Source organism: Balaenoptera acutorostrata, chromosome 2 (assembly GCF_949987535.1).
Source record: "Balaenoptera acutorostrata chromosome 2, mBalAcu1.1, whole genome shotgun sequence".
In the NCBI taxonomy this organism is placed as follows: domain Eukaryota; kingdom Metazoa; phylum Chordata; class Mammalia; order Artiodactyla; family Balaenopteridae; genus Balaenoptera; species Balaenoptera acutorostrata.
In genome coordinates this window covers 175,593,126-175,619,275 of record NC_080065.1, presented here as the reverse complement: position 1 = coordinate 175,619,275, position 26,150 = coordinate 175,593,126, and the positions used below count along the sequence as shown (strand labels likewise).

The following is a 26,150-nucleotide window of genomic DNA, read 5'->3' as shown; positions in this document are numbered from 1 at the left end:
GAAGGCATTGATGTGGAAAGAGTGGCCTCATCCACGGAGGAAGCAGTACCCATAGGATATATGGTGCTGGAGGACTCAGGGAAAATTGGGACAGAGGAACTTCGTTCATATCCAGAACTGCTGGAACCCACAGTACTCATGACTGTGTATATGGAAGGAAGAATTTTCGCTGTATCTATGGAGAATTCAGAGGTGGAAATTGTCTCAATTGTGGGACTACTCAAACTTGGAGGTAACGTGGTCACTGCTGCCAAGGATGTACCCAATGCGTATTTGGTCTTCCCCAGACCACGGGTGAGAAGTGAGGTCACAGGGGTAGGAGAGGAGGGGCTCCTCGCTGGTAACGTGGATGGCTCAGGGGAGGGTGTTGTCATGGTAGATACAATCAGTGGGGAAGATGGAGAGCCAGTTTCTTTCACAGAGGCAGGGCTTGTCCAAGACACATCCTCGAGACCTCTGCTCCTGCGAGTGGTCATCTCTGAGTGCGTAAAACTCTGAGTCACAGTCGAGTGAATCTCTGCCCCTGAGGTGTTGGTTGTAGTGCCCATGGTAAGTGGGTTCTGTGATGTATCCTCAGTGGGACCTCTTTGGGTGGTCATGGTCACTTCTGCAGATTCTGTTGTCCCAGGAGAGGCAGAGGGCCTGGTGACGATGCCTGTAGGGATGTCTGGCGACATCGTGGACTGAACGGGGCCAGGGATGGACGTGTGGCTAGAGGAGATGGGTTCTGTCGTAGAGAACTCAGTAGTCGTATCAGTGGGAACTCTGGAAAGGACGGTGATTTTCCCTGGGGCTGAGCTGTTCTGCTGGACGGTGCTGGTCTTCCTCAGTTCAGGAGTCAGAGAGGATGTGGAGTCTATCTCAGACACTGTAGTGTCTAAAGAGTGAGGCATTGATGTGGAAACACGGGTGTCCCTAGAGGTGGAAGGAGTAACCGTTGGAGACGTGATATTGGATGCCTCTGAGTCAGCTGGGGCAGAGGAATGTGCTTCATGTCCAGAACTTGGGTTGGCCCCATGGGTCGCAGCTGCGTTTCTGGAGGGCTGAATTGCATCTGTTCCTGTGGAGGCTTCAGAGGTGGACAGTATGTCAATGGTGGTGCTAGTCTCACTTGAAGGTGAGCTGGACACAGGTTCCACACTTGTACCCAACGTGTCTTTGGTCTTCCCCAGACCACGGGTGAGAAGTGAGGTCACAGGGGTAGGAGAGGAGGGGCTCCTCGCTGGTAACGTGGATGGCTCAGGGGAGGGTGTTGTCATGGTAGATACAATCAGTGGGGAAGATGGAGAGCCAGTTTCTTTCACAGAGGCAGGGCTTGTCCAAGACACATCCTCGAGACCTCTGCTCCTGCGAGTGGTCATCTCTGAGTGCGTAAAACTCTGAGTCACAGTCGAGTGAATCTCTGCCCCTGAGGTGTTGGTTGTAGTGCCCATGGTAAGTGGGTTCTGTGATGTATCCTCAGTGGGACCTCTTTGGGTGGTCATGGTCACTTCTGCAGATTCTGTTGTCCCAGGAGAGGCAGAGGGCCTGGTGACGATGCCTGTAGGGATGTCTGGCGACATCGTGGACTGAACGGGGCCAGGGATGGACGTGTGGCTAGAGGAGATGGGTTCTGTCGTAGAGAACTCAGTAGTCGTATCAGTGGGAACTCTGGAAAGGACGGTGATTTTCCCTGGGGCTGAGCTGTTCTGCTGGACGGTGCTGGTCTTCCTCAGTTCAGGAGTCAGAGAGGATGTGGAGTCTATCTCAGACACTGTAGTGTCTAAAGAGTGAGGCATTGATGTGGAAACACGGGTGTCCCTAGAGGTGGAAGGAGTAACCGTTGGAGACGTGATATTGGATGCCTCTGAGTCAGCTGGGGCAGAGGAATGTGCTTCATGTCCAGAACTTGGGTTGGCCCCATGGGTCGCAGCTGCGTTTCTGGAGGGCTGAATTGCATCTGTTCCTGTGGAGGCTTCAGAGGTGGACAGTATGTCAATGGTGGTGCTAGTCTCACTTGAAGGTGAGCTGGACACAGGTTCCACACTTGTACCCAACGTGTCTTTGGTCTTCCCCAGACCACGGGTGAGAAGTGAGGTCACAGGGGTAGGAGAGGAGGGGCTCCTCGCTGGTAACGTGGATGGCTCAGGGGAGGGTGTTGTCATGGTAGATACAATCAGTGGGGAAGATGGAGAGCCAGTTTCTTTCACAGAGGCAGGGCTTGTCCAAGACACATCCTCGAGACCTCTGCTCCTGCGAGTGGTCATCTCTGAGTGCGTAAAACTCTGAGTCACAGTCGAGTGAATCTCTGCCCCTGAGGTGTTGGTTGTAGTGCCCATGGTAAGTGGGTTCTGTGATGTATCCTCAGTGGGACCTCTTTGGGTGGTCATGGTCACTTCTGCAGATTCTGTTGTCCCAGGAGAGGCAGAGGGCCTGGTGACGATGCCTGTAGGGATGTCTGGCGACATCGTGGACTGAACGGGGCCAGGGATGGACGTGTGGCTAGAGGAGATGGGTTCTGTCGTAGAGAACTCAGTAGTCGTATCAGTGGGAACTCTGGAAAGGACGGTGATTTTCCCTGGGGCTGAGCTGTTCTGCTGGACGGTGCTGGTCTTCCTCAGTTCAGGAGTCAGAGAGGATGTGGAGTCTATCTCAGACACTGTAGTGTCTAAAGAGTGAGGCATTGATGTGGAAACACGGGTGTCCCTAGAGGTGGAAGGAGTAACCGTTGGAGACGTGATATTGGATGCCTCTGAGTCAGCTGGGGCAGAGGAATGTGCTTCATGTCCAGAACTTGGGTTGGCCCCATGGGTCGCAGCTGCGTTTCTGGAGGGCTGAATTGCATCTGTTCCTGTGGAGGCTTCAGAGGTGGACAGTATGTCAATGGTGGTGCTAGTCTCACTTGAAGGTGAGCTGGACACAGGTTCCACACTTGTACCCAACGTGTCTTTGGTCTTCCCCAGACCACGGGTGAGAAGTGAGGTCACAGGGGTAGGAGAGGAGGGGCTCCTCGCTGGTAACGTGGATGGCTCAGGGGAGGGTGTTGTCATGGTAGATACAATCAGTGGGGAAGATGGAGAGCCAGTTTCTTTCACAGAGGCAGGGCTTGTCCAAGACACATCCTCGAGACCTCTGCTCCTGCGAGTGGTCATCTCTGAGTGCGTAAAACTCTGAGTCACAGTCGAGTGAATCTCTGCCCCTGAGGTGTTGGTTGTAGTGCCCATGGTAAGTGGGTTCTGTGATGTATCCTCAGTGGGACCTCTTTGGGTGGTCATGGTCACTTCTGCAGATTCTGTTGTCCCAGGAGAGGCAGAGGGCCTGGTGACGATGCCTGTAGGGATGTCTGGCGACATCGTGGACTGAACGGGGCCAGGGATGGACGTGTGGCTAGAGGAGATGGGTTCTGTCGTAGAGAACTCAGTAGTCGTATCAGTGGGAACTCTGGAAAGGACGGTGATTTTCCCTGGGGCTGAGCTGTTCTGCTGGACGGTGCTGGTCTTCCTCAGTTCAGGAGTCAGAGAGGATGTGGAGTCTATCTCAGACACTGTAGTGTCTAAAGAGTGAGGCATTGATGTGGAAACACGGGTGTCCCTAGAGGTGGAAGGAGTAACCGTTGGAGACGTGATATTGGATGCCTCTGAGTCAGCTGGGGCAGAGGAATGTGCTTCATGTCCAGAACTTGGGTTGGCCCCATGGGTCGCAGCTGCGTTTCTGGAGGGCTGAATTGCATCTGTTCCTGTGGAGGCTTCAGAGGTGGACAGTATGTCAATGGTGGTGCTAGTCTCACTTGAAGGTGAGCTGGACACAGGTTCCACACTTGTACCCAACGTGTCTTTGGTCTTCCCCAGACCACGGGTGAGAAGTGAGGTCACAGGGGTAGGAGAGGAGGGGCTCCTCGCTGGTAACGTGGATGGCTCAGGGGAGGGTGTTGTCATGGTAGATACAATCAGTGGGGAAGATGGAGAGCCAGTTTCTTTCACAGAGGCAGGGCTTGTCCAAGACACATCCTCGAGACCTCTGCTCCTGCGAGTGGTCATCTCTGAGTGCGTAAAACTCTGAGTCACAGTCGAGTGAATCTCTGCCCCTGAGGTGTTGGTTGTAGTGCCCATGGTAAGTGGGTTCTGTGATGTATCCTCAGTGGGACCTCTTTGGGTGGTCATGGTCACTTCTGCAGATTCTGTTGTCCCAGGAGAGGCAGAGGGCCTGGTGACGATGCCTGTAGGGATGTCTGGCGACATCGTGGACTGAACGGGGCCAGGGATGGACGTGTGGCTAGAGGAGATGGGTTCTGTCGTAGAGAACTCAGTAGTCGTATCAGTGGGAACTCTGGAAAGGACGGTGATTTTCCCTGGGGCTGAGCTGTTCTGCTGGACGGTGCTGGTCTTCCTCAGTTCAGGAGTCAGAGAGGATGTGGAGTCTATCTCAGACACTGTAGTGTCTAAAGAGTGAGGCATTGATGTGGAAACACGGGTGTCCCTAGAGGTGGAAGGAGTAACCGTTGGAGACGTGATATTGGATGCCTCTGAGTCAGCTGGGGCAGAGGAATGTGCTTCATGTCCAGAACTTGGGTTGGCCCCATGGGTCGCAGCTGCGTTTCTGGAGGGCTGAATTGCATCTGTTCCTGTGGAGGCTTCAGAGGTGGACAGTATGTCAATGGTGGTGCTAGTCTCACTTGAAGGTGAGCTGGACACAGGTTCCACACTTGTACCCAACGTGTCTTTGGTCTTCCCCAGACCACGGGTGAGAAGTGAGGTCACAGGGGTAGGAGAGGAGGGGCTCCTCGCTGGTAACGTGGATGGCTCAGGGGAGGGTGTTGTCATGGTAGATACAATCAGTGGGGAAGATGGAGAGCCAGTTTCTTTCACAGAGGCAGGGCTTGTCCAAGACACATCCTCGAGACCTCTGCTCCTGCGAGTGGTCATCTCTGAGTGCGTAAAACTCTGAGTCACAGTCGAGTGAATCTCTGCCCCTGAGGTGTTGGTTGTAGTGCCCATGGTAAGTGGGTTCTGTGATGTATCCTCAGTGGGACCTCTTTGGGTGGTCATGGTCACTTCTGCAGATTCTGTTGTCCCAGGAGAGGCAGAGGGCCTGGTGACGATGCCTGTAGGGATGTCTGGCGACATCGTGGACTGAACGGGGCCAGGGATGGACGTGTGGCTAGAGGAGATGGGTTCTGTCGTAGAGAACTCAGTAGTCGTATCAGTGGGAACTCTGGAAAGGACGGTGATTTTCCCTGGGGCTGAGCTGTTCTGCTGGACGGTGCTGGTCTTCCTCAGTTCAGGAGTCAGAGAGGATGTGGAGTCTATCTCAGACACTGTAGTGTCTAAAGAGTGAGGCATTGATGTGGAAACACGGGTGTCCCTAGAGGTGGAAGGAGTAACCGTTGGAGACGTGATATTGGATGCCTCTGAGTCAGCTGGGGCAGAGGAATGTGCTTCATGTCCAGAACTTGGGTTGGCCCCATGGGTCGCAGCTGCGTTTCTGGAGGGCTGAATTGCATCTGTTCCTGTGGAGGCTTCAGAGGTGGACAGTATGTCAATGGTGGTGCTAGTCTCACTTGAAGGTGAGCTGGACACAGGTTCCACACTTGTACCCAACGTGTCTTTGGTCTTCCCCAGACCACGGGTGAGAAGTGAGGTCACAGGGGTAGGAGAGGAGGGGCTCCTCGCTGGTAACGTGGATGGCTCAGGGGAGGGTGTTGTCATGGTAGATACAATCAGTGGGGAAGATGGAGAGCCAGTTTCTTTCACAGAGGCAGGGCTTGTCCAAGACACATCCTCGAGACCTCTGCTCCTGCGAGTGGTCATCTCTGAGTGCGTAAAACTCTGAGTCACAGTCGAGTGAATCTCTGCCCCTGAGGTGTTGGTTGTAGTGCCCATGGTAAGTGGGTTCTGTGATGTATCCTCAGTGGGACCTCTTTGGGTGGTCATGGTCACTTCTGCAGATTCTGTTGTCCCAGGAGAGGCAGAGGGCCTGGTGACGATGCCTGTAGGGATGTCTGGCGACATCGTGGACTGAACGGGGCCAGGGATGGACGTGTGGCTAGAGGAGATGGGTTCTGTCGTAGAGAACTCAGTAGTCGTATCAGTGGGAACTCTGGAAAGGACGGTGATTTTCCCTGGGGCTGAGCTGTTCTGCTGGACGGTGCTGGTCTTCCTCAGTTCAGGAGTCAGAGAGGATGTGGAGTCTATCTCAGACACTGTAGTGTCTAAAGAGTGAGGCATTGATGTGGAAACACGGGTGTCCCTAGAGGTGGAAGGAGTAACCGTTGGAGACGTGATATTGGATGCCTCTGAGTCAGCTGGGGCAGAGGAATGTGCTTCATGTCCAGAACTTGGGTTGGCCCCATGGGTCGCAGCTGCGTTTCTGGAGGGCTGAATTGCATCTGTTCCTGTGGAGGCTTCAGAGGTGGACAGTATGTCAATGGTGGTGCTAGTCTCACTTGAAGGTGAGCTGGACACAGGTTCCACACTTGTACCCAACGTGTCTTTGGTCTTCCCCAGACCACGGGTGAGAAGTGAGGTCACAGGGGTAGGAGAGGAGGGGCTCCTCGCTGGTAACGTGGATGGCTCAGGGGAGGGTGTTGTCATGGTAGATACAATCAGTGGGGAAGATGGAGAGCCAGTTTCTTTCACAGAGGCAGGGCTTGTCCAAGACACATCCTCGAGACCTCTGCTCCTGCGAGTGGTCATCTCTGAGTGCGTAAAACTCTGAGTCACAGTCGAGTGAATCTCTGCCCCTGAGGTGTTGGTTGTAGTGCCCATGGTAAGTGGGTTCTGTGATGTATCCTCAGTGGGACCTCTTTGGGTGGTCATGGTCACTTCTGCAGATTCTGTTGTCCCAGGAGAGGCAGAGGGCCTGGTGACGATGCCTGTAGGGATGTCTGGCGACATCGTGGACTGAACGGGGCCAGGGATGGACGTGTGGCTAGAGGAGATGGGTTCTGTCGTAGAGAACTCAGTAGTCGTATCAGTGGGAACTCTGGAAAGGACGGTGATTTTCCCTGGGGCTGAGCTGTTCTGCTGGACGGTGCTGGTCTTCCTCAGTTCAGGAGTCAGAGAGGATGTGGAGTCTATCTCAGACACTGTAGTGTCTAAAGAGTGAGGCATTGATGTGGAAACACGGGTGTCCCTAGAGGTGGAAGGAGTAACCGTTGGAGACGTGATATTGGATGCCTCTGAGTCAGCTGGGGCAGAGGAATGTGCTTCATGTCCAGAACTTGGGTTGGCCCCATGGGTCGCAGCTGCGTTTCTGGAGGGCTGAATTGCATCTGTTCCTGTGGAGGCTTCAGAGGTGGACAGTATGTCAATGGTGGTGCTAGTCTCACTTGAAGGTGAGCTGGACACAGGTTCCACACTTGTACCCAACGTGTCTTTGGTCTTCCCCAGACCACGGGTGAGAAGTGAGGTCACAGGGGTAGGAGAGGAGGGGCTCCTCGCTGGTAACGTGGATGGCTCAGGGGAGGGTGTTGTCATGGTAGATACAATCAGTGGGGAAGATGGAGAGCCAGTTTCTTTCACAGAGGCAGGGCTTGTCCAAGACACATCCTCGAGACCTCTGCTCCTGCGAGTGGTCATCTCTGAGTGCGTAAAACTCTGAGTCACAGTCGAGTGAATCTCTGCCCCTGAGGTGTTGGTTGTAGTGCCCATGGTAAGTGGGTTCTGTGATGTATCCTCAGTGGGACCTCTTTGGGTGGTCATGGTCACTTCTGCAGATTCTGTTGTCCCAGGAGAGGCAGAGGGCCTGGTGACGATGCCTGTAGGGATGTCTGGCGACATCGTGGACTGAACGGGGCCAGGGATGGACGTGTGGCTAGAGGAGATGGGTTCTGTCGTAGAGAACTCAGTAGTCGTATCAGTGGGAACTCTGGAAAGGACGGTGATTTTCCCTGGGGCTGAGCTGTTCTGCTGGACGGTGCTGGTCTTCCTCAGTTCAGGAGTCAGAGAGGATGTGGAGTCTATCTCAGACACTGTAGTGTCTAAAGAGTGAGGCATTGATGTGGAAACACGGGTGTCCCTAGAGGTGGAAGGAGTAACCGTTGGAGACGTGATATTGGATGCCTCTGAGTCAGCTGGGGCAGAGGAATGTGCTTCATGTCCAGAACTTGGGTTGGCCCCATGGGTCGCAGCTGCGTTTCTGGAGGGCTGAATTGCATCTGTTCCTGTGGAGGCTTCAGAGGTGGACAGTATGTCAATGGTGGTGCTAGTCTCACTTGAAGGTGAGCTGGACACAGGTTCCACACTTGTACCCAACGTGTCTTTGGTCTTCCCCAGACCACGGGTGAGAAGTGAGGTCACAGGGGTAGGAGAGGAGGGGCTCCTCGCTGGTAACGTGGATGGCTCAGGGGAGGGTGTTGTCATGGTAGATACAATCAGTGGGGAAGATGGAGAGCCAGTTTCTTTCACAGAGGCAGGGCTTGTCCAAGACACATCCTCGAGACCTCTGCTCCTGCGAGTGGTCATCTCTGAGTGCGTAAAACTCTGAGTCACAGTCGAGTGAATCTCTGCCCCTGAGGTGTTGGTTGTAGTGCCCATGGTAAGTGGGTTCTGTGATGTATCCTCAGTGGGACCTCTTTGGGTGGTCATGGTCACTTCTGCAGATTCTGTTGTCCCAGGAGAGGCAGAGGGCCTGGTGACGATGCCTGTAGGGATGTCTGGCGACATCGTGGACTGAACGGGGCCAGGGATGGACGTGTGGCTAGAGGAGATGGGTTCTGTCGTAGAGAACTCAGTAGTCGTATCAGTGGGAACTCTGGAAAGGACGGTGATTTTCCCTGGGGCTGAGCTGTTCTGCTGGACGGTGCTGGTCTTCCTCAGTTCAGGAGTCAGAGAGGATGTGGAGTCTATCTCAGACACTGTAGTGTCTAAAGAGTGAGGCATTGATGTGGAAACACGGGTGTCCCTAGAGGTGGAAGGAGTAACCGTTGGAGACGTGATATTGGATGCCTCTGAGTCAGCTGGGGCAGAGGAATGTGCTTCATGTCCAGAACTTGGGTTGGCCCCATGGGTCGCAGCTGCGTTTCTGGAGGGCTGAATTGCATCTGTTCCTGTGGAGGCTTCAGAGGTGGACAGTATGTCAATGGTGGTGCTAGTCTCACTTGAAGGTGAGCTGGACACAGGTTCCACACTTGTACCCAACGTGTCTTTGGTCTTCCCCAGACCACGGGTGAGAAGTGAGGTCACAGGGGTAGGAGAGGAGGGGCTCCTCGCTGGTAACGTGGATGGCTCAGGGGAGGGTGTTGTCATGGTAGATACAATCAGTGGGGAAGATGGAGAGCCAGTTTCTTTCACAGAGGCAGGGCTTGTCCAAGACACATCCTCGAGACCTCTGCTCCTGCGAGTGGTCATCTCTGAGTGCGTAAAACTCTGAGTCACAGTCGAGTGAATCTCTGCCCCTGAGGTGTTGGTTGTAGTGCCCATGGTAAGTGGGTTCTGTGATGTATCCTCAGTGGGACCTCTTTGGGTGGTCATGGTCACTTCTGCAGATTCTGTTGTCCCAGGAGAGGCAGAGGGCCTGGTGACGATGCCTGTAGGGATGTCTGGCGACATCGTGGACTGAACGGGGCCAGGGATGGACGTGTGGCTAGAGGAGATGGGTTCTGTCGTAGAGAACTCAGTAGTCGTATCAGTGGGAACTCTGGAAAGGACGGTGATTTTCCCTGGGGCTGAGCTGTTCTGCTGGACGGTGCTGGTCTTCCTCAGTTCAGGAGTCAGAGAGGATGTGGAGTCTATCTCAGACACTGTAGTGTCTAAAGAGTGAGGCATTGATGTGGAAACACGGGTGTCCCTAGAGGTGGAAGGAGTAACCGTTGGAGACGTGATATTGGATGCCTCTGAGTCAGCTGGGGCAGAGGAATGTGCTTCATGTCCAGAACTTGGGTTGGCCCCATGGGTCGCAGCTGCGTTTCTGGAGGGCTGAATTGCATCTGTTCCTGTGGAGGCTTCAGAGGTGGACAGTATGTCAATGGTGGTGCTAGTCTCACTTGAAGGTGAGCTGGACACAGGTTCCACACTTGTACCCAACGTGTCTTTGGTCTTCCCCAGACCACGGGTGAGAAGTGAGGTCACAGGGGTAGGAGAGGAGGGGCTCCTCGCTGGTAACGTGGATGGCTCAGGGGAGGGTGTTGTCATGGTAGATACAATCAGTGGGGAAGATGGAGAGCCAGTTTCTTTCACAGAGGCAGGGCTTGTCCAAGACACATCCTCGAGACCTCTGCTCCTGCGAGTGGTCATCTCTGAGTGCGTAAAACTCTGAGTCACAGTCGAGTGAATCTCTGCCCCTGAGGTGTTGGTTGTAGTGCCCATGGTAAGTGGGTTCTGTGATGTATCCTCAGTGGGACCTCTTTGGGTGGTCATGGTCACTTCTGCAGATTCTGTTGTCCCAGGAGAGGCAGAGGGCCTGGTGACGATGCCTGTAGGGATGTCTGGCGACATCGTGGACTGAACGGGGCCAGGGATGGACGTGTGGCTAGAGGAGATGGGTTCTGTCGTAGAGAACTCAGTAGTCGTATCAGTGGGAACTCTGGAAAGGACGGTGATTTTCCCTGGGGCTGAGCTGTTCTGCTGGACGGTGCTGGTCTTCCTCAGTTCAGGAGTCAGAGAGGATGTGGAGTCTATCTCAGACACTGTAGTGTCTAAAGAGTGAGGCATTGATGTGGAAACACGGGTGTCCCTAGAGGTGGAAGGAGTAACCGTTGGAGACGTGATATTGGATGCCTCTGAGTCAGCTGGGGCAGAGGAATGTGCTTCATGTCCAGAACTTGGGTTGGCCCCATGGGTCGCAGCTGCGTTTCTGGAGGGCTGAATTGCATCTGTTCCTGTGGAGGCTTCAGAGGTGGACAGTATGTCAATGGTGGTGCTAGTCTCACTTGAAGGTGAGCTGGACACAGGTTCCACACTTGTACCCAACGTGTCTTTGGTCTTCCCCAGACCACGGGTGAGAAGTGAGGTCACAGGGGTAGGAGAGGAGGGGCTCCTCGCTGGTAACGTGGATGGCTCAGGGGAGGGTGTTGTCATGGTAGATACAATCAGTGGGGAAGATGGAGAGCCAGTTTCTTTCACAGAGGCAGGGCTTGTCCAAGACACATCCTCGAGACCTCTGCTCCTGCGAGTGGTCATCTCTGAGTGCGTAAAACTCTGAGTCACAGTCGAGTGAATCTCTGCCCCTGAGGTGTTGGTTGTAGTGCCCATGGTAAGTGGGTTCTGTGATGTATCCTCAGTGGGACCTCTTTGGGTGGTCATGGTCACTTCTGCAGATTCTGTTGTCCCAGGAGAGGCAGAGGGCCTGGTGACGATGCCTGTAGGGATGTCTGGCGACATCGTGGACTGAACGGGGCCAGGGATGGACGTGTGGCTAGAGGAGATGGGTTCTGTCGTAGAGAACTCAGTAGTCGTATCAGTGGGAACTCTGGAAAGGACGGTGATTTTCCCTGGGGCTGAGCTGTTCTGCTGGACGGTGCTGGTCTTCCTCAGTTCAGGAGTCAGAGAGGATGTGGAGTCTATCTCAGACACTGTAGTGTCTAAAGAGTGAGGCATTGATGTGGAAACACGGGTGTCCCTAGAGGTGGAAGGAGTAACCGTTGGAGACGTGATATTGGATGCCTCTGAGTCAGCTGGGGCAGAGGAATGTGCTTCATGTCCAGAACTTGGGTTGGCCCCATGGGTCGCAGCTGCGTTTCTGGAGGGCTGAATTGCATCTGTTCCTGTGGAGGCTTCAGAGGTGGACAGTATGTCAATGGTGGTGCTAGTCTCACTTGAAGGTGAGCTGGACACAGGTTCCACACTTGTACCCAACGTGTCTTTGGTCTTCCCCAGACCACGGGTGAGAAGTGAGGTCACAGGGGTAGGAGAGGAGGGGCTCCTCGCTGGTAACGTGGATGGCTCAGGGGAGGGTGTTGTCATGGTAGATACAATCAGTGGGGAAGATGGAGAGCCAGTTTCTTTCACAGAGGCAGGGCTTGTCCAAGACACATCCTCGAGACCTCTGCTCCTGCGAGTGGTCATCTCTGAGTGCGTAAAACTCTGAGTCACAGTCGAGTGAATCTCTGCCCCTGAGGTGTTGGTTGTAGTGCCCATGGTAAGTGGGTTCTGTGATGTATCCTCAGTGGGACCTCTTTGGGTGGTCATGGTCACTTCTGCAGATTCTGTTGTCCCAGGAGAGGCAGAGGGCCTGGTGACGATGCCTGTAGGGATGTCTGGCGACATCGTGGACTGAACGGGGCCAGGGATGGACGTGTGGCTAGAGGAGATGGGTTCTGTCGTAGAGAACTCAGTAGTCGTATCAGTGGGAACTCTGGAAAGGACGGTGATTTTCCCTGGGGCTGAGCTGTTCTGCTGGACGGTGCTGGTCTTCCTCAGTTCAGGAGTCAGAGAGGATGTGGAGTCTATCTCAGACACTGTAGTGTCTAAAGAGTGAGGCATTGATGTGGAAACACGGGTGTCCCTAGAGGTGGAAGGAGTAACCGTTGGAGACGTGATATTGGATGCCTCTGAGTCAGCTGGGGCAGAGGAATGTGCTTCATGTCCAGAACTTGGGTTGGCCCCATGGGTCGCAGCTGCGTTTCTGGAGGGCTGAATTGCATCTGTTCCTGTGGAGGCTTCAGAGGTGGACAGTATGTCAATGGTGGTGCTAGTCTCACTTGAAGGTGAGCTGGACACAGGTTCCACACTTGTACCCAACGTGTCTTTGGTCTTCCCCAGACCACGGGTGAGAAGTGAGGTCACAGGGGTAGGAGAGGAGGGGCTCCTCGCTGGTAACGTGGATGGCTCAGGGGAGGGTGTTGTCATGGTAGATACAATCAGTGGGGAAGATGGAGAGCCAGTTTCTTTCACAGAGGCAGGGCTTGTCCAAGACACATCCTCGAGACCTCTGCTCCTGCGAGTGGTCATCTCTGAGTGCGTAAAACTCTGAGTCACAGTCGAGTGAATCTCTGCCCCTGAGGTGTTGGTTGTAGTGCCCATGGTAAGTGGGTTCTGTGATGTATCCTCAGTGGGACCTCTTTGGGTGGTCATGGTCACTTCTGCAGATTCTGTTGTCCCAGGAGAGGCAGAGGGCCTGGTGACGATGCCTGTAGGGATGTCTGGCGACATCGTGGACTGAACGGGGCCAGGGATGGACGTGTGGCTAGAGGAGATGGGTTCTGTCGTAGAGAACTCAGTAGTCGTATCAGTGGGAACTCTGGAAAGAACGGTGATTTTCCCTGGGGCTGAGCTGTTCTGCTGGACGGTGCTGGTCTTCCTCAGTTCAGGAGTCAGAGAGGATGTGGAGTCTATCTCAGACACTGTAGTGTCTAAAGAGTGAGGCATTGATGTGGAAACACGGGTGTCCCTAGAGGTGGAAGGAGTAACCGTTGGAGACGTGATATTGGATGCCTCTGAGTCAGCTGGGGCAGAGGAATGTGCTTCATGTCCAGAACTTGGGTTGGCCCCATGGGTCGCAGCTGCGTTTCTGGAGGGCTGAATTGCATCTGTTCCTGTGGAGGCTTCAGAGGTGGACAGTATGTCAATGGTGGTGCTAGTCTCACTTGAAGGTGAGCTGGACACAGGTTCCACACTTGTACCCAACGTGTCTTTGGTCTTCCCCAGACCACGGGTGAGAAGTGAGGTCACAGGGGTAGGAGAGGAGGGGCTCCTCGCTGGTAACGTGGATGGCTCAGGGGAGGGTGTTGTCATGGTAGATACAATCAGTGGGGAAGATGGAGAGCCAGTTTCTTTCACAGAGGCAGGGCTTGTCCAAGACACATCCTCGAGACCTCTGCTCCTGCGAGTGGTCATCTCTGAGTGCGTAAAACTCTGAGTCACAGTCGAGTGAATCTCTGCCCCTGAGGTGTTGGTTGTAGTGCCCATGGTAAGTGGGTTCTGTGATGTATCCTCAGTGGGACCTCTTTGGGTGGTCATGGTCACTTCTGCAGATTCTGTTGTCCCAGGAGAGGCAGAGGGCCTGGTGACGATGCCTGTAGGGATGTCTGGCGACATCGTGGACTGAACGGGGCCAGGGATGGACGTGTGGCTAGAGGAGATGGGTTCTGTCGTAGAGAACTCAGTAGTCGTATCAGTGGGAACTCTGGAAAGGACGGTGATTTTCCCTGGGGCTGAGCTGTTCTGCTGGACGGTGCTGGTCTTCCTCAGTTCAGGAGTCAGAGAGGATGTGGAGTCTATCTCAGACACTGTAGTGTCTAAAGAGTGAGGCATTGATGTGGAAACACGGGTGTCCCTAGAGGTGGAAGGAGTAACCGTTGGAGACGTGATATTGGATGCCTCTGAGTCAGCTGGGGCAGAGGAATGTGCTTCATGTCCAGAACTTGGGTTGGCCCCATGGGTCGCAGCTGCGTTTCTGGAGGGCTGAATTGCATCTGTTCCTGTGGAGGCTTCAGAGGTGGACAGTATGTCAATGGTGGTGCTAGTCTCACTTGAAGGTGAGCTGGACACAGGTTCCACACTTGTACCCAACGTGTCTTTGGTCTTCCCCAGACCACGGGTGAGAAGTGAGGTCACAGGGGTAGGAGAGGAGGGGCTCCTCGCTGGTAACGTGGATGGCTCAGGGGAGGGTGTTGTCATGGTAGATACAATCAGTGGGGAAGATGGAGAGCCAGTTTCTTTCACAGAGGCAGGGCTTGTCCAAGACACATCCTCGAGACCTCTGCTCCTGCGAGTGGTCATCTCTGAGTGCGTAAAACTCTGAGTCACAGTCGAGTGAATCTCTGCCCCTGAGGTGTTGGTTGTAGTGCCCATGGTAAGTGGGTTCTGTGATGTATCCTCAGTGGGACCTCTTTGGGTGGTCATGGTCACTTCTGCAGATTCTGTTGTCCCAGGAGAGGCAGAGGGCCTGGTGACGATGCCTGTAGGGATGTCTGGCGACATCGTGGACTGAACGGGGCCAGGGATGGACGTGTGGCTAGAGGAGATGGGTTCTGTCGTAGAGAACTCAGTAGTCGTATCAGTGGGAACTCTGGAAAGGACGGTGATTTTCCCTGGGGCTGAGCTGTTCTGCTGGACGGTGCTGGTCTTCCTCAGTTCAGGAGTCAGAGAGGATGTGGAGTCTATCTCAGACACTGTAGTGTCTAAAGAGTGAGGCATTGATGTGGAAACACGGGTGTCCCTAGAGGTGGAAGGAGTAACCGTTGGAGACGTGATATTGGATGCCTCTGAGTCAGCTGGGGCAGAGGAATGTGCTTCATGTCCAGAACTTGGGTTGGCCCCATGGGTCGCAGCTGCGTTTCTGGAGGGCTGAATTGCATCTGTTCCTGTGGAGGCTTCAGAGGTGGACAGTATGTCAATGGTGGTGCTAGTCTCACTTGAAGGTGAGCTGGACACAGGTTCCACACTTGTACCCAACGTGTCTTTGGTCTTCCCCAGACCACGGGTGAGAAGTGAGGTCACAGGGGTAGGAGAGGAGGGGCTCCTCGCTGGTAACGTGGATGGCTCAGGGGAGGGTGTTGTCATGGTAGATACAATCAGTGGGGAAGATGGAGAGCCAGTTTCTTTCACAGAGGCAGGGCTTGTCCAAGACACATCCTCGAGACCTCTGCTCCTGCGAGTGGTCATCTCTGAGTGCGTAAAACTCTGAGTCACAGTCGAGTGAATCTCTGCCCCTGAGGTGTTGGTTGTAGTGCCCATGGTAAGTGGGTTCTGTGATGTATCCTCAGTGGGACCTCTTTGGGTGGTCATGGTCACTTCTGCAGATTCTGTTGTCCCAGGAGAGGCAGAGGGCCTGGTGACGATGCCTGTAGGGATGTCTGGCGACATCGTGGACTGAACGGGGCCAGGGATGGACGTGTGGCTAGAGGAGATGGGTTCTGTCGTAGAGAACTCAGTAGTCGTATCAGTGGGAACTCTGGAAAGGACGGTGATTTTCCCTGGGGCTGAGCTGTTCTGCTGGACGGTGCTGGTCTTCCTCAGTTCAGGAGTCAGAGAGGATGTGGAGTCTATCTCAGACACTGTAGTGTCTAAAGAGTGAGGCATTGATGTGGAAACACGGGTGTCCCTAGAGGTGGAAGGAGTAACCGTTGGAGACGTGATATTGGATGCCTCTGAGTCAGCTGGGGCAGAGGAATGTGCTTCATGTCCAGAACTTGGGTTGGCCCCATGGGTCGCAGCTGCGTTTCTGGAGGGCTGAATTGCATCTGTTCCTGTGGAGGCTTCAGAGGTGGACAGTATGTCAATGGTGGTGCTAGTCTCACTTGAAGGTGAGCTGGACACAGGTTCCACACTTGTACCCAACGTGTCTTTGGTCTTCCCCAGACCACGGGTGAGAAGTGAGGTCACAGGGGTAGGAGAGGAGGGGCTCCTCGCTGGTAACGTGGATGGCTCAGGGGAGGGTGTTGTCATGGTAGATACAATCAGTGGGGAAGATGGAGAGCCAGTTTCTTTCACAGAGGCAGGGCTTGTCCAAGACACATCCTCGAGACCTCTGCTCCTGCGAGTGGTCATCTCTGAGTGCGTAAAACTCTGAGTCACAGTCGAGTGAATCTCTGCCCCTGAGGTGTTGGTTGTAGTGCCCATGGTAAGTGGGTTCTGTGATGTATCCTCAGTGGGACCTCTTTGGGTGGTCATGGTCACTTCTGCAGATTCTGTTGTCCCAGGAGAGGCAGAGGGCCTGGTGACGATGCCTGTAGGGATGTCTGGCGACATCGTGGACTGAACGGGGCCAGGGATGGACGTGTGGCTAGAGGAGATGGGTTCTGTCGTAGAGAACTCAGTAGTCGTATCAGTGGGAACTCTGGAAAGGACGGTGATTTTCCCTGGGGCTGAGCTGTTCTGCTGGACGGTGCTGGTCTTCCTCAGTTCAGGAGTCAGAGAGGATGTGGAGTCTATCTCAGACACTGTAGTGTCTAAAGAGTGAGGCATTGATGTGGAAACACGGGTGTCCCTAGAGGTGGAAGGAGTAACCGTTGGAGACGTGATATTGGATGCCTCTGAGTCAGCTGGGGCAGAGGAATGTGCTTCATGTCCAGAACTTGGGTTGGCCCCATGGGTCGCAGCTGCGTTTCTGGAGGGCTGAATTGCATCTGTTCCTGTGGAGGCTTCAGAGGTGGACAGTATGTCAATGGTGGTGCTAGTCTCACTTGAAGGTGAGCTGGACACAGGTTCCACACTTGTACCCAACGTGTCTTTGGTCTTCCCCAGACCACGGGTGAGAAGTGAGGTCACAGGGGTAGGAGAGGAGGGGCTCCTCGCTGGTAACGTGGATGGCTCAGGGGAGGGTGTTGTCATGGTAGATACAATCAGTGGGGAAGATGGAGAGCCAGTTTCTTTCACAGAGGCAGGGCTTGTCCAAGACACATCCTCGAGACCTCTGCTCCTGCGAGTGGTCATCTCTGAGTGCGTAAAACTCTGAGTCACAGTCGAGTGAATCTCTGCCCCTGAGGTGTTGGTTGTAGTGCCCATGGTAAGTGGGTTCTGTGATGTATCCTCAGTGGGACCTCTTTGGGTGGTCATGGTCACTTCTGCAGATTCTGTTGTCCCAGGAGAGGCAGAGGGCCTGGTGACGATGCCTGTAGGGATGTCTGGCGACATCGTGGACTGAACGGGGCCAGGGATGGACGTGTGGCTAGAGGAGATGGGTTCTGTCGTAGAGAACTCAGTAGTCGTATCAGTGGGAACTCTGGAAAGGACGGTGATTTTCCCTGGGGCTGAGCTGTTCTGCTGGACGGTGCTGGTCTTCCTCAGTTCAGGAGTCAGAGAGGATGTGGAGTCTATCTCAGACACTGTAGTGTCTAAAGAGTGAGGCATTGATGTGGAAACACGGGTGTCCCTAGAGGTGGAAGGAGTAACCGTTGGAGACGTGATATTGGATGCCTCTGAGTCAGCTGGGGCAGAGGAATGTGCTTCATGTCCAGAACTTGGGTTGGCCCCATGGGTCGCAGCTGCGTTTCTGGAGGGCTGAATTGCATCTGTTCCTGTGGAGGCTTCAGAGGTGGACAGTATGTCAATGGTGGTGCTAGTCTCACTTGAAGGTGAGCTGGACACAGGTTCCACACTTGTACCCAACGTGTCTTTGGTCTTCCCCAGACCACGGGTGAGAAGTGAGGTCACAGGGGTAGGAGAGGAGGGGCTCCTCGCTGGTAACGTGGATGGCTCAGGGGAGGGTGTTGTCATGGTAGATACAATCAGTGGGGAAGATGGAGAGCCAGTTTCTTTCACAGAGGCAGGGCTTGTCCAAGACACATCCTCGAGACCTCTGCTCCTGCGAGTGGTCATCTCTGAGTGCGTAAAACTCTGAGTCACAGTCGAGTGAATCTCTGCCCCTGAGGTGTTGGTTGTAGTGCCCATGGTAAGTGGGTTCTGTGATGTATCCTCAGTGGGACCTCTTTGGGTGGTCATGGTCACTTCTGCAGATTCTGTTGTCCCAGGAGAGGCAGAGGGCCTGGTGACGATGCCTGTAGGGATGTCTGGCGACATCGTGGACTGAACGGGGCCAGGGATGGACGTGTGGCTAGAGGAGATGGGTTCTGTCGTAGAGAACTCAGTAGTCGTATCAGTGGGAACTCTGGAAAGGACGGTGATTTTCCCTGGGGCTGAGCTGTTCTGCTGGACGGTGCTGGTCTTCCTCAGTTCAGGAGTCAGAGAGGATGTGGAGTCTATCTCAGACACTGTAGTGTCTAAAGAGTGAGGCATTGATGTGGAAACACGGGTGTCCCTAGAGGTGGAAGGAGTAACCGTTGGAGACGTGATATTGGATGCCTCTGAGTCAGCTGGGGCAGAGGAATGTGCTTCATGTCCAGAACTTGGGTTGGCCCCATGGGTCGCAGCTGCGTTTCTGGAGGGCTGAATTGCATCTGTTCCTGTGGAGGCTTCAGAGGTGGACAGTATGTCAATGGTGGTGCTAGTCTCACTTGAAGGTGAGCTGGACACAGGTTCCACACTTGTACCCAACGTGTCTTTGGTCTTCCCCAGACCACGGGTGAGAAGTGAGGTCACAGGGGTAGGAGAGGAGGGGCTCCTCGCTGGTAACGTGGATGGCTCAGGGGAGGGTGTTGTCATGGTAGATACAATCAGTGGGGAAGATGGAGAGCCAGTTTCTTTCACAGAGGCAGGGCTTGTCCAAGACACATCCTCGAGACCTCTGCTCCTGCGAGTGGTCATCTCTGAGTGCGTAAAACTCTGAGTCACAGTCGAGTGAATCTCTGCCCCTGAGGTGTTGGTTGTAGTGCCCATGGTAAGTGGGTTCTGTGATGTATCCTCAGTGGGACCTCTTTGGGTGGTCATGGTCACTTCTGCAGATTCTGTTGTCCCAGGAGAGGCAGAGGGCCTGGTGACGATGCCTGTAGGGATGTCTGGCGACATCGTGGACTGAACGGGGCCAGGGATGGACGTGTGGCTAGAGGAGATGGGTTCTGTCGTAGAGAACTCAGTAGTCGTATCAGTGGGAACTCTGGAAAGGACGGTGATTTTCCCTGGGGCTGAGCTGTTCTGCTGGACGGTGCTGGTCTTCCTCAGTTCAGGAGTCAGAGAGGATGTGGAGTCTATCTCAGACACTGTAGTGTCTAAAGAGTGAGGCATTGATGTGGAAACACGGGTGTCCCTAGAGGTGGAAGGAGTAACCGTTGGAGACGTGATATTGGATGCCTCTGAGTCAGCTGGGGCAGAGGAATGTGCTTCATGTCCAGAACTTGGGTTGGCCCCATGGGTCGCAGCTGCGTTTCTGGAGGGCTGAATTGCATCTGTTCCTGTGGAGGCTTCAGAGGTGGACAGTATGTCAATGGTGGTGCTAGTCTCACTTGAAGGTGAGCTGGACACAGGTTCCACACTTGTACCCAACGTGTCTTTGGTCTTCCCCAGACCACGGGTGAGAAGTGAGGTCACAGGGGTAGGAGAGGAGGGGCTCCTCGCTGGTAACGTGGATGGCTCAGGGGAGGGTGTTGTCATGGTAGATACAATCAGTGGGGAAGATGGAGAGCCAGTTTCTTTCACAGAGGCAGGGCTTGTCCAAGACACATCCTCGAGACCTCTGCTCCTGCGAGTGGTCATCTCTGAGTGCGTAAAACTCTGAGTCACAGTCGAGTGAATCTCTGCCCCTGAGGTGTTGGTTGTAGTGCCCATGGTAAGTGGGTTCTGTGATGTATCCTCAGTGGGACCTCTTTGGGTGGTCATGGTCACTTCTGCAGATTCTGTTGTCCCAGGAGAGGCAGAGGGCCTGGTGACGATGCCTGTAGGGATGTCTGGCGACATCGTGGACTGAACGGGGCCAGGGATGGACGTGTGGCTAGAGGAGATGGGTTCTGTCGTAGAGAACTCAGTAGTCGTATCAGTGGGAACTCTGGAAAGGACGGTGATTTTCCCTGGGGCTGAGCTGTTCTGCTGGACGGTGCTGGTCTTCCTCAGTTCAGGAGTCAGAGAGGATGTGGAGTCTATCTCAGACACTGTAGTGTCTAAAGAGTGAGGCATTGATGTGGAAACACGGGTGTCCCTAGAGGTGGAAGGAGTAACCGTTGGAGACGTGATATTGGATGCCTCTGAGTCAGCTGGGGCAGAGGAATGTGCTTCATGTCCAGAACTTGGGTTGGCCCCATGGGTCGCAGCTGCGTTTCTGGAGGGCTGAATTGCATCTGTTCCTGTGGAGGCTTCAGAGGTGGACAGTATGTCAATGGTGGTGCTAGTCTCACTTGAAGGTGAGCTGGACACAGGTTCCACACTTGTACCCAACGTGTCTTTGGTCTTCCCCAGACCACGGGTGAGAAGTGAGGTCACAGGGGTAGGAGAGGAGGGGCTCCTCGCTGGTAACGTGGATGGCTCAGGGGAGGGTGTTGTCATGGTAGATACAATCAGTGGGGAAGATGGAGAGCCAGTTTCTTTCACAGAGGCAGGGCTTGTCCAAGACACATCCTCGAGACCTCTGCTCCTGCGAGTGGTCATCTCTGAGTGCGTAAAACTCTGAGTCACAGTCGAGTGAATCTCTGCCCCTGAGGTGTTGGTTGTAGTGCCCATGGTAAGTGGGTTCTGTGATGTATCCTCAGTGGGACCTCTTTGGGTGGTCATGGTCACTTCTGCAGATTCTGTTGTCCCAGGAGAGGCAGAGGGCCTGGTGACGATGCCTGTAGGGATGTCTGGCGACATCGTGGACTGAACGGGGCCAGGGATGGACGTGTGGCTAGAGGAGATGGGTTCTGTCGTAGAGAACTCAGTAGTCGTATCAGTGGGAACTCTGGAAAGGACGGTGATTTTCCCTGGGGCTGAGCTGTTCTGCTGGACGGTGCTGGTCTTCCTCAGTTCAGGAGTCAGAGAGGATGTGGAGTCTATCTCAGACACTGTAGTGTCTAAAGAGTGAGGCATTGATGTGGAAACACGGGTGTCCCTAGAGGTGGAAGGAGTAACCGTTGGAGACGTGATATTGGATGCCTCTGAGTCAGCTGGGGCAGAGGAATGTGCTTCATGTCCAGAACTTGGGTTGGCCCCATGGGTCGCAGCTGCGTTTCTGGAGGGCTGAATTGCATCTGTTCCTGTGGAGGCTTCAGAGGTGGACAGTATGTCAATGGTGGTGCTAGTCTCACTTGAAGGTGAGCTGGACACAGGTTCCACACTTGTACCCAACGTGTCTTTGGTCTTCCCCAGACCACGGGTGAGAAGTGAGGTCACAGGGGTAGGAGAGGAGGGGCTCCTCGCTGGTAACGTGGATGGCTCAGGGGAGGGTGTTGTCATGGTAGATACAATCAGTGGGGAAGATGGAGAGCCAGTTTCTTTCACAGAGGCAGGGCTTGTCCAAGACACATCCTCGAGACCTCTGCTCCTGCGAGTGGTCATCTCTGAGTGCGTAAAACTCTGAGTCACAGTCGAGTGAATCTCTGCCCCTGAGGTGTTGGTTGTAGTGCCCATGGTAAGTGGGTTCTGTGATGTATCCTCAGTGGGACCTCTTTGGGTGGTCATGGTCACTTCTGCAGATTCTGTTGTCCCAGGAGAGGCAGAGGGCCTGGTGACGATGCCTGTAGGGATGTCTGGCGACATCGTGGACTGAACGGGGCCAGGGATGGACGTGTGGCTAGAGGAGATGGGTTCTGTCGTAGAGAACTCAGTAGTCGTATCAGTGGGAACTCTGGAAAGGACGGTGATTTTCCCTGGGGCTGAGCTGTTCTGCTGGACGGTGCTGGTCTTCCTCAGTTCAGGAGTCAGAGAGGATGTGGAGTCTATCTCAGACACTGTAGTGTCTAAAGAGTGAGGCATTGATGTGGAAACACGGGTGTCCCTAGAGGTGGAAGGAGTAACCGTTGGAGACGTGATATTGGATGCCTCTGAGTCAGCTGGGGCAGAGGAATGTGCTTCATGTCCAGAACTTGGGTTGGCCCCATGGGTCGCAGCTGCGTTTCTGGAGGGCTGAATTGCATCTGTTCCTGTGGAGGCTTCAGAGGTGGACAGTATGTCAATGGTGGTGCTAGTCTCACTTGAAGGTGAGCTGGACACAGGTTCCACACTTGTACCCAACGTGTCTTTGGTCTTCCCCAGACCACGGGTGAGAAGTGAGGTCACAGGGGTAGGAGAGGAGGGGCTCCTCGCTGGTAACGTGGATGGCTCAGGGGAGGGTGTTGTCATGGTAGATACAATCAGTGGGGAAGATGGAGAGCCAGTTTCTTTCACAGAGGCAGGGCTTGTCCAAGACACATCCTCGAGACCTCTGCTCCTGCGAGTGGTCATCTCTGAGTGCGTAAAACTCTGAGTCACAGTCGAGTGAATCTCTGCCCCTGAGGTGTTGGTTGTAGTGCCCATGGTAAGTGGGTTCTGTGATGTATCCTCAGTGGGACCTCTTTGGGTGGTCATGGTCACTTCTGCAGATTCTGTTGTCCCAGGAGAGGCAGAGGGCCTGGTGACGATGCCTGTAGGGATGTCTGGCGACATCGTGGACTGAACGGGGCCAGGGATGGACGTGTGGCTAGAGGAGATGGGTTCTGTCGTAGAGAACTCAGTAGTCGTATCAGTGGGAACTCTGGAAAGGACGGTGATTTTCCCTGGGGCTGAGCTGTTCTGCTGGACGGTGCTGGTCTTCCTCAGTTCAGGAGTCAGAGAGGATGTGGAGTCTATCTCAGACACTGTAGTGTCTAAAGAGTGAGGCATTGATGTGGAAACACGGGTGTCCCTAGAGGTGGAAGGAGTAACCGTTGGAGACGTGATATTGGATGCCTCTGAGTCAGCTGGGGCAGAGGAATGTGCTTCATGTCCAGAACTTGGGTTGGCCCCATGGGTCGCAGCTGCGTTTCTGGAGGGCTGAATTGCATCTGTTCCTGTGGAGGCTTCAGAGGTGGACAGTATGTCAATGGTGGTGCTAGTCTCACTTGAAGGTGAGCTGGACACAGGTTCCACACTTGTACCCAACGTGTCTTTGGTCTTCCCCAGACCACGGGTGAGAAGTGAGGTCACAGGGGTAGGAGAGGAGGGGCTCCTCGCTGGTAACGTGGATGGCTCAGGGGAGGGTGTTGTCATGGTAGATACAATCAGTGGGGAAGATGGAGAGCCAGTTTCTTTCACAGAGGCAGGGCTTGTCCAAGACACATCCTCGAGACCTCTGCTCCTGCGAGTGGTCATCTCTGAGTGCGTAAAACTCTGAGTCACAGTCGAGTGAATCTCTGCCCCTGAGGTGTTGGTTGTAGTGCCCATGGTAAGTGGGTTCTGTGATGTATCCTCAGTGGGACCTCTTTGGGTGGTCATGGTCACTTCTGCAGATTCTGTTGTCCCAGGAGAGGCAGAGGGCCTGGTGACGATGCCTGTAGGGATGTCTGGCGACATCGTGGACTGAACGGGGCCAGGGATGGACGTGTGGCTAGAGGAGATGGGTTCTGTCGTAGAGAACTCAGTAGTCGTATCAGTGGGAACTCTGGAAAGGACGGTGATTTTCCCTGGGGCTGAGCTGTTCTGCTGGACGGTGCTGGTCTTCCTCAGTTCAGGAGTCAGAGAGGATGTGGAGTCTATCTCAGACACTGTAGTGTCTAAAGAGTGAGGCATTGATGTGGAAACACGGGTGTCCCTAGAGGTGGAAGGAGTAACCGTTGGAGACGTGATATTGGATGCCTCTGAGTCAGCTGGGGCAGAGGAATGTGCTTCATGTCCAGAACTTGGGTTGGCCCCATGGGTCGCAGCTGCGTTTCTGGAGGGCTGAATTGCATCTGTTCCTGTGGAGGCTTCAGAGGTGGACAGTATGTCAATGGTGGTGCTAGTCTCACTTGAAGGTGAGCTGGACACAGGTTCCACACTTGTACCCAACGTGTCTTTGGTCTTCCCCAGACCACGGGTGAGAAGTGAGGTCACAGGGGTAGGAGAGGAGGGGCTCCTCGCTGGTAACGTGGATGGCTCAGGGGAGGGTGTTGTCATGGTAGATACAATCAGTGGGGAAGATGGAGAGCCAGTTTCTTTCACAGAGGCAGGGCTTGTCCAAGACACATCCTCGAGACCTCTGCTCCTGCGAGTGGTCATCTCTGAGTGCGTAAAACTCTGAGTCACAGTCGAGTGAATCTCTGCCCCTGAGGTGTTGGTTGTAGTGCCCATGGTAAGTGGGTTCTGTGATGTATCCTCAGTGGGACCTCTTTGGGTGGTCATGGTCACTTCTGCAGATTCTGTTGTCCCAGGAGAGGCAGAGGGCCTGGTGACGATGCCTGTAGGGATGTCTGGCGACATCGTGGACTGAACGGGGCCAGGGATGGACGTGTGGCTAGAGGAGATGGGTTCTGTCGTAGAGAACTCAGTAGTCGTATCAGTGGGAACTCTGGAAAGGACGGTGATTTTCCCTGGGGCTGAGCTGTTCTGCTGGACGGTGCTGGTCTTCCTCAGTTCAGGAGTCAGAGAGGATGTGGAGTCTATCTCAGACACTGTAGTGTCTAAAGAGTGAGGCATTGATGTGGAAACACGGGTGTCCCTAGAGGTGGAAGGAGTAACCGTTGGAGACGTGATATTGGATGCCTCTGAGTCAGCTGGGGCAGAGGAATGTGCTTCATGTCCAGAACTTGGGTTGGCCCCATGGGTCGCAGCTGCGTTTCTGGAGGGCTGAATTGCATCTGTTCCTGTGGAGGCTTCAGAGATGGACAGTATGTCAATGGTGTTGCTGATCTCACTTGAAGGTGAGCTGGACACAGGTTCCCCACTGGTACCCAATGCGTATTTGCTCTTCCCCAGACTATGGGTGAGAAGTGAGGTCACAGGGGTAGGAGAGGAGGGGCTCCTCGCTGGTAATGTGAATGGCTCAGGGGAGGGTGTTGTCATGGCAGGTGCAATCAGTGGGGAAGATGTAGAACCAGTGTCTTTCACAGAGGCACGGCTTCGCCAAGAGACATCCTCATCACCTGTGCTAATGGCAGTCATCAGCTTTGTGTGTAGAATTCTCTGAGTCACAGCTGCATGGATCCCTACCATGGATGTTTTGGGTGATGTGGTCCAGGGAAATATGTCCTGTGATGTCGCTGCAGGAGTACCTGTTTCAGTGGTCACAGTTTTTTCTGTTGATTTTGTCATTGTGGGGAAAGTAAAAAGTTTTGTGATGGTTTCTGTAGCGTTTATTGCTGACATGGTGGAAATAGCAGGGCTTGGATTGAGTACACTACTAGAGGAGATGTCTTCTGTCCTTGTCACCTCAGTAATAGAACTAATGTTCACACCAGGAAGGATAATGGTTGGCTCTGTGGATGAGTTGGTTTCCTTGGAGGTGCTGGTTTCCCTCAGTCCAAACATCAAGGAGGGACTTGTCTCAGTCTCAATTCTTGTAGTCTCAGAGTAGCTAGACTTTGGGGTGGAAACCGTGGTTTTCCCAATGGTGGTGGCTGTATTCATTGGAAATACGGCTTTGGATGGTTTTGAGTCAGTTGAGACAAAGGAATGTGATTCATGTTCATAAGTGGTGGTCCCCACATTGGTTATGGCTGTGTTTTGAGAAGTATCTCTACTTGAGCTTTTCCCCTGATAGGTGCTGGTATCCCTCAGTCCAGGGGTCAAGGAGTATATTGACTCTGTTGCAATCTTTGTAGTTTCGGAAGAGTCTGAAATTGACGTGGAGACAGTGGTGTCCCTTATGGTAGAAGAGATAACCATTGGAGATGTGGCTTTGGATGGCTCTGTGTTGGCTGGGACTGTGAACTGTGATTTATGTGCTGAACTAATGATCCCCATATCGGTTACTGTTGAAGAATGAATTGTTTCTGTATCTGTGGTGGCTTCTGAAGTGGTCAGTATCTCATGCAAGACGTTGTTCACACTTTCAGGTGT

At 53.9% G+C, this 26,150-nt stretch overlaps 1 protein-coding gene across 1 annotated transcript in view; it reads right to left on the bottom strand.

Moving 5' to 3' along the window:
- Nucleotides 1-24,572, bottom strand: part of MUC16 (mucin 16, cell surface associated) — a 70,885-nt gene extending 46,313 nt beyond the window's left edge. The window contains exon 1 of the mRNA XM_057540456.1: nucleotides 643-24,572. Within this exon, the coding sequence (XP_057396439.1) occupies nucleotides 643-24,572 (23,930 nt within the window). The remainder of the gene's footprint in view (nucleotides 1-642) is intronic.
- Between the last annotated feature and the right edge of the window lie 1,578 nt (nucleotides 24,573-26,150).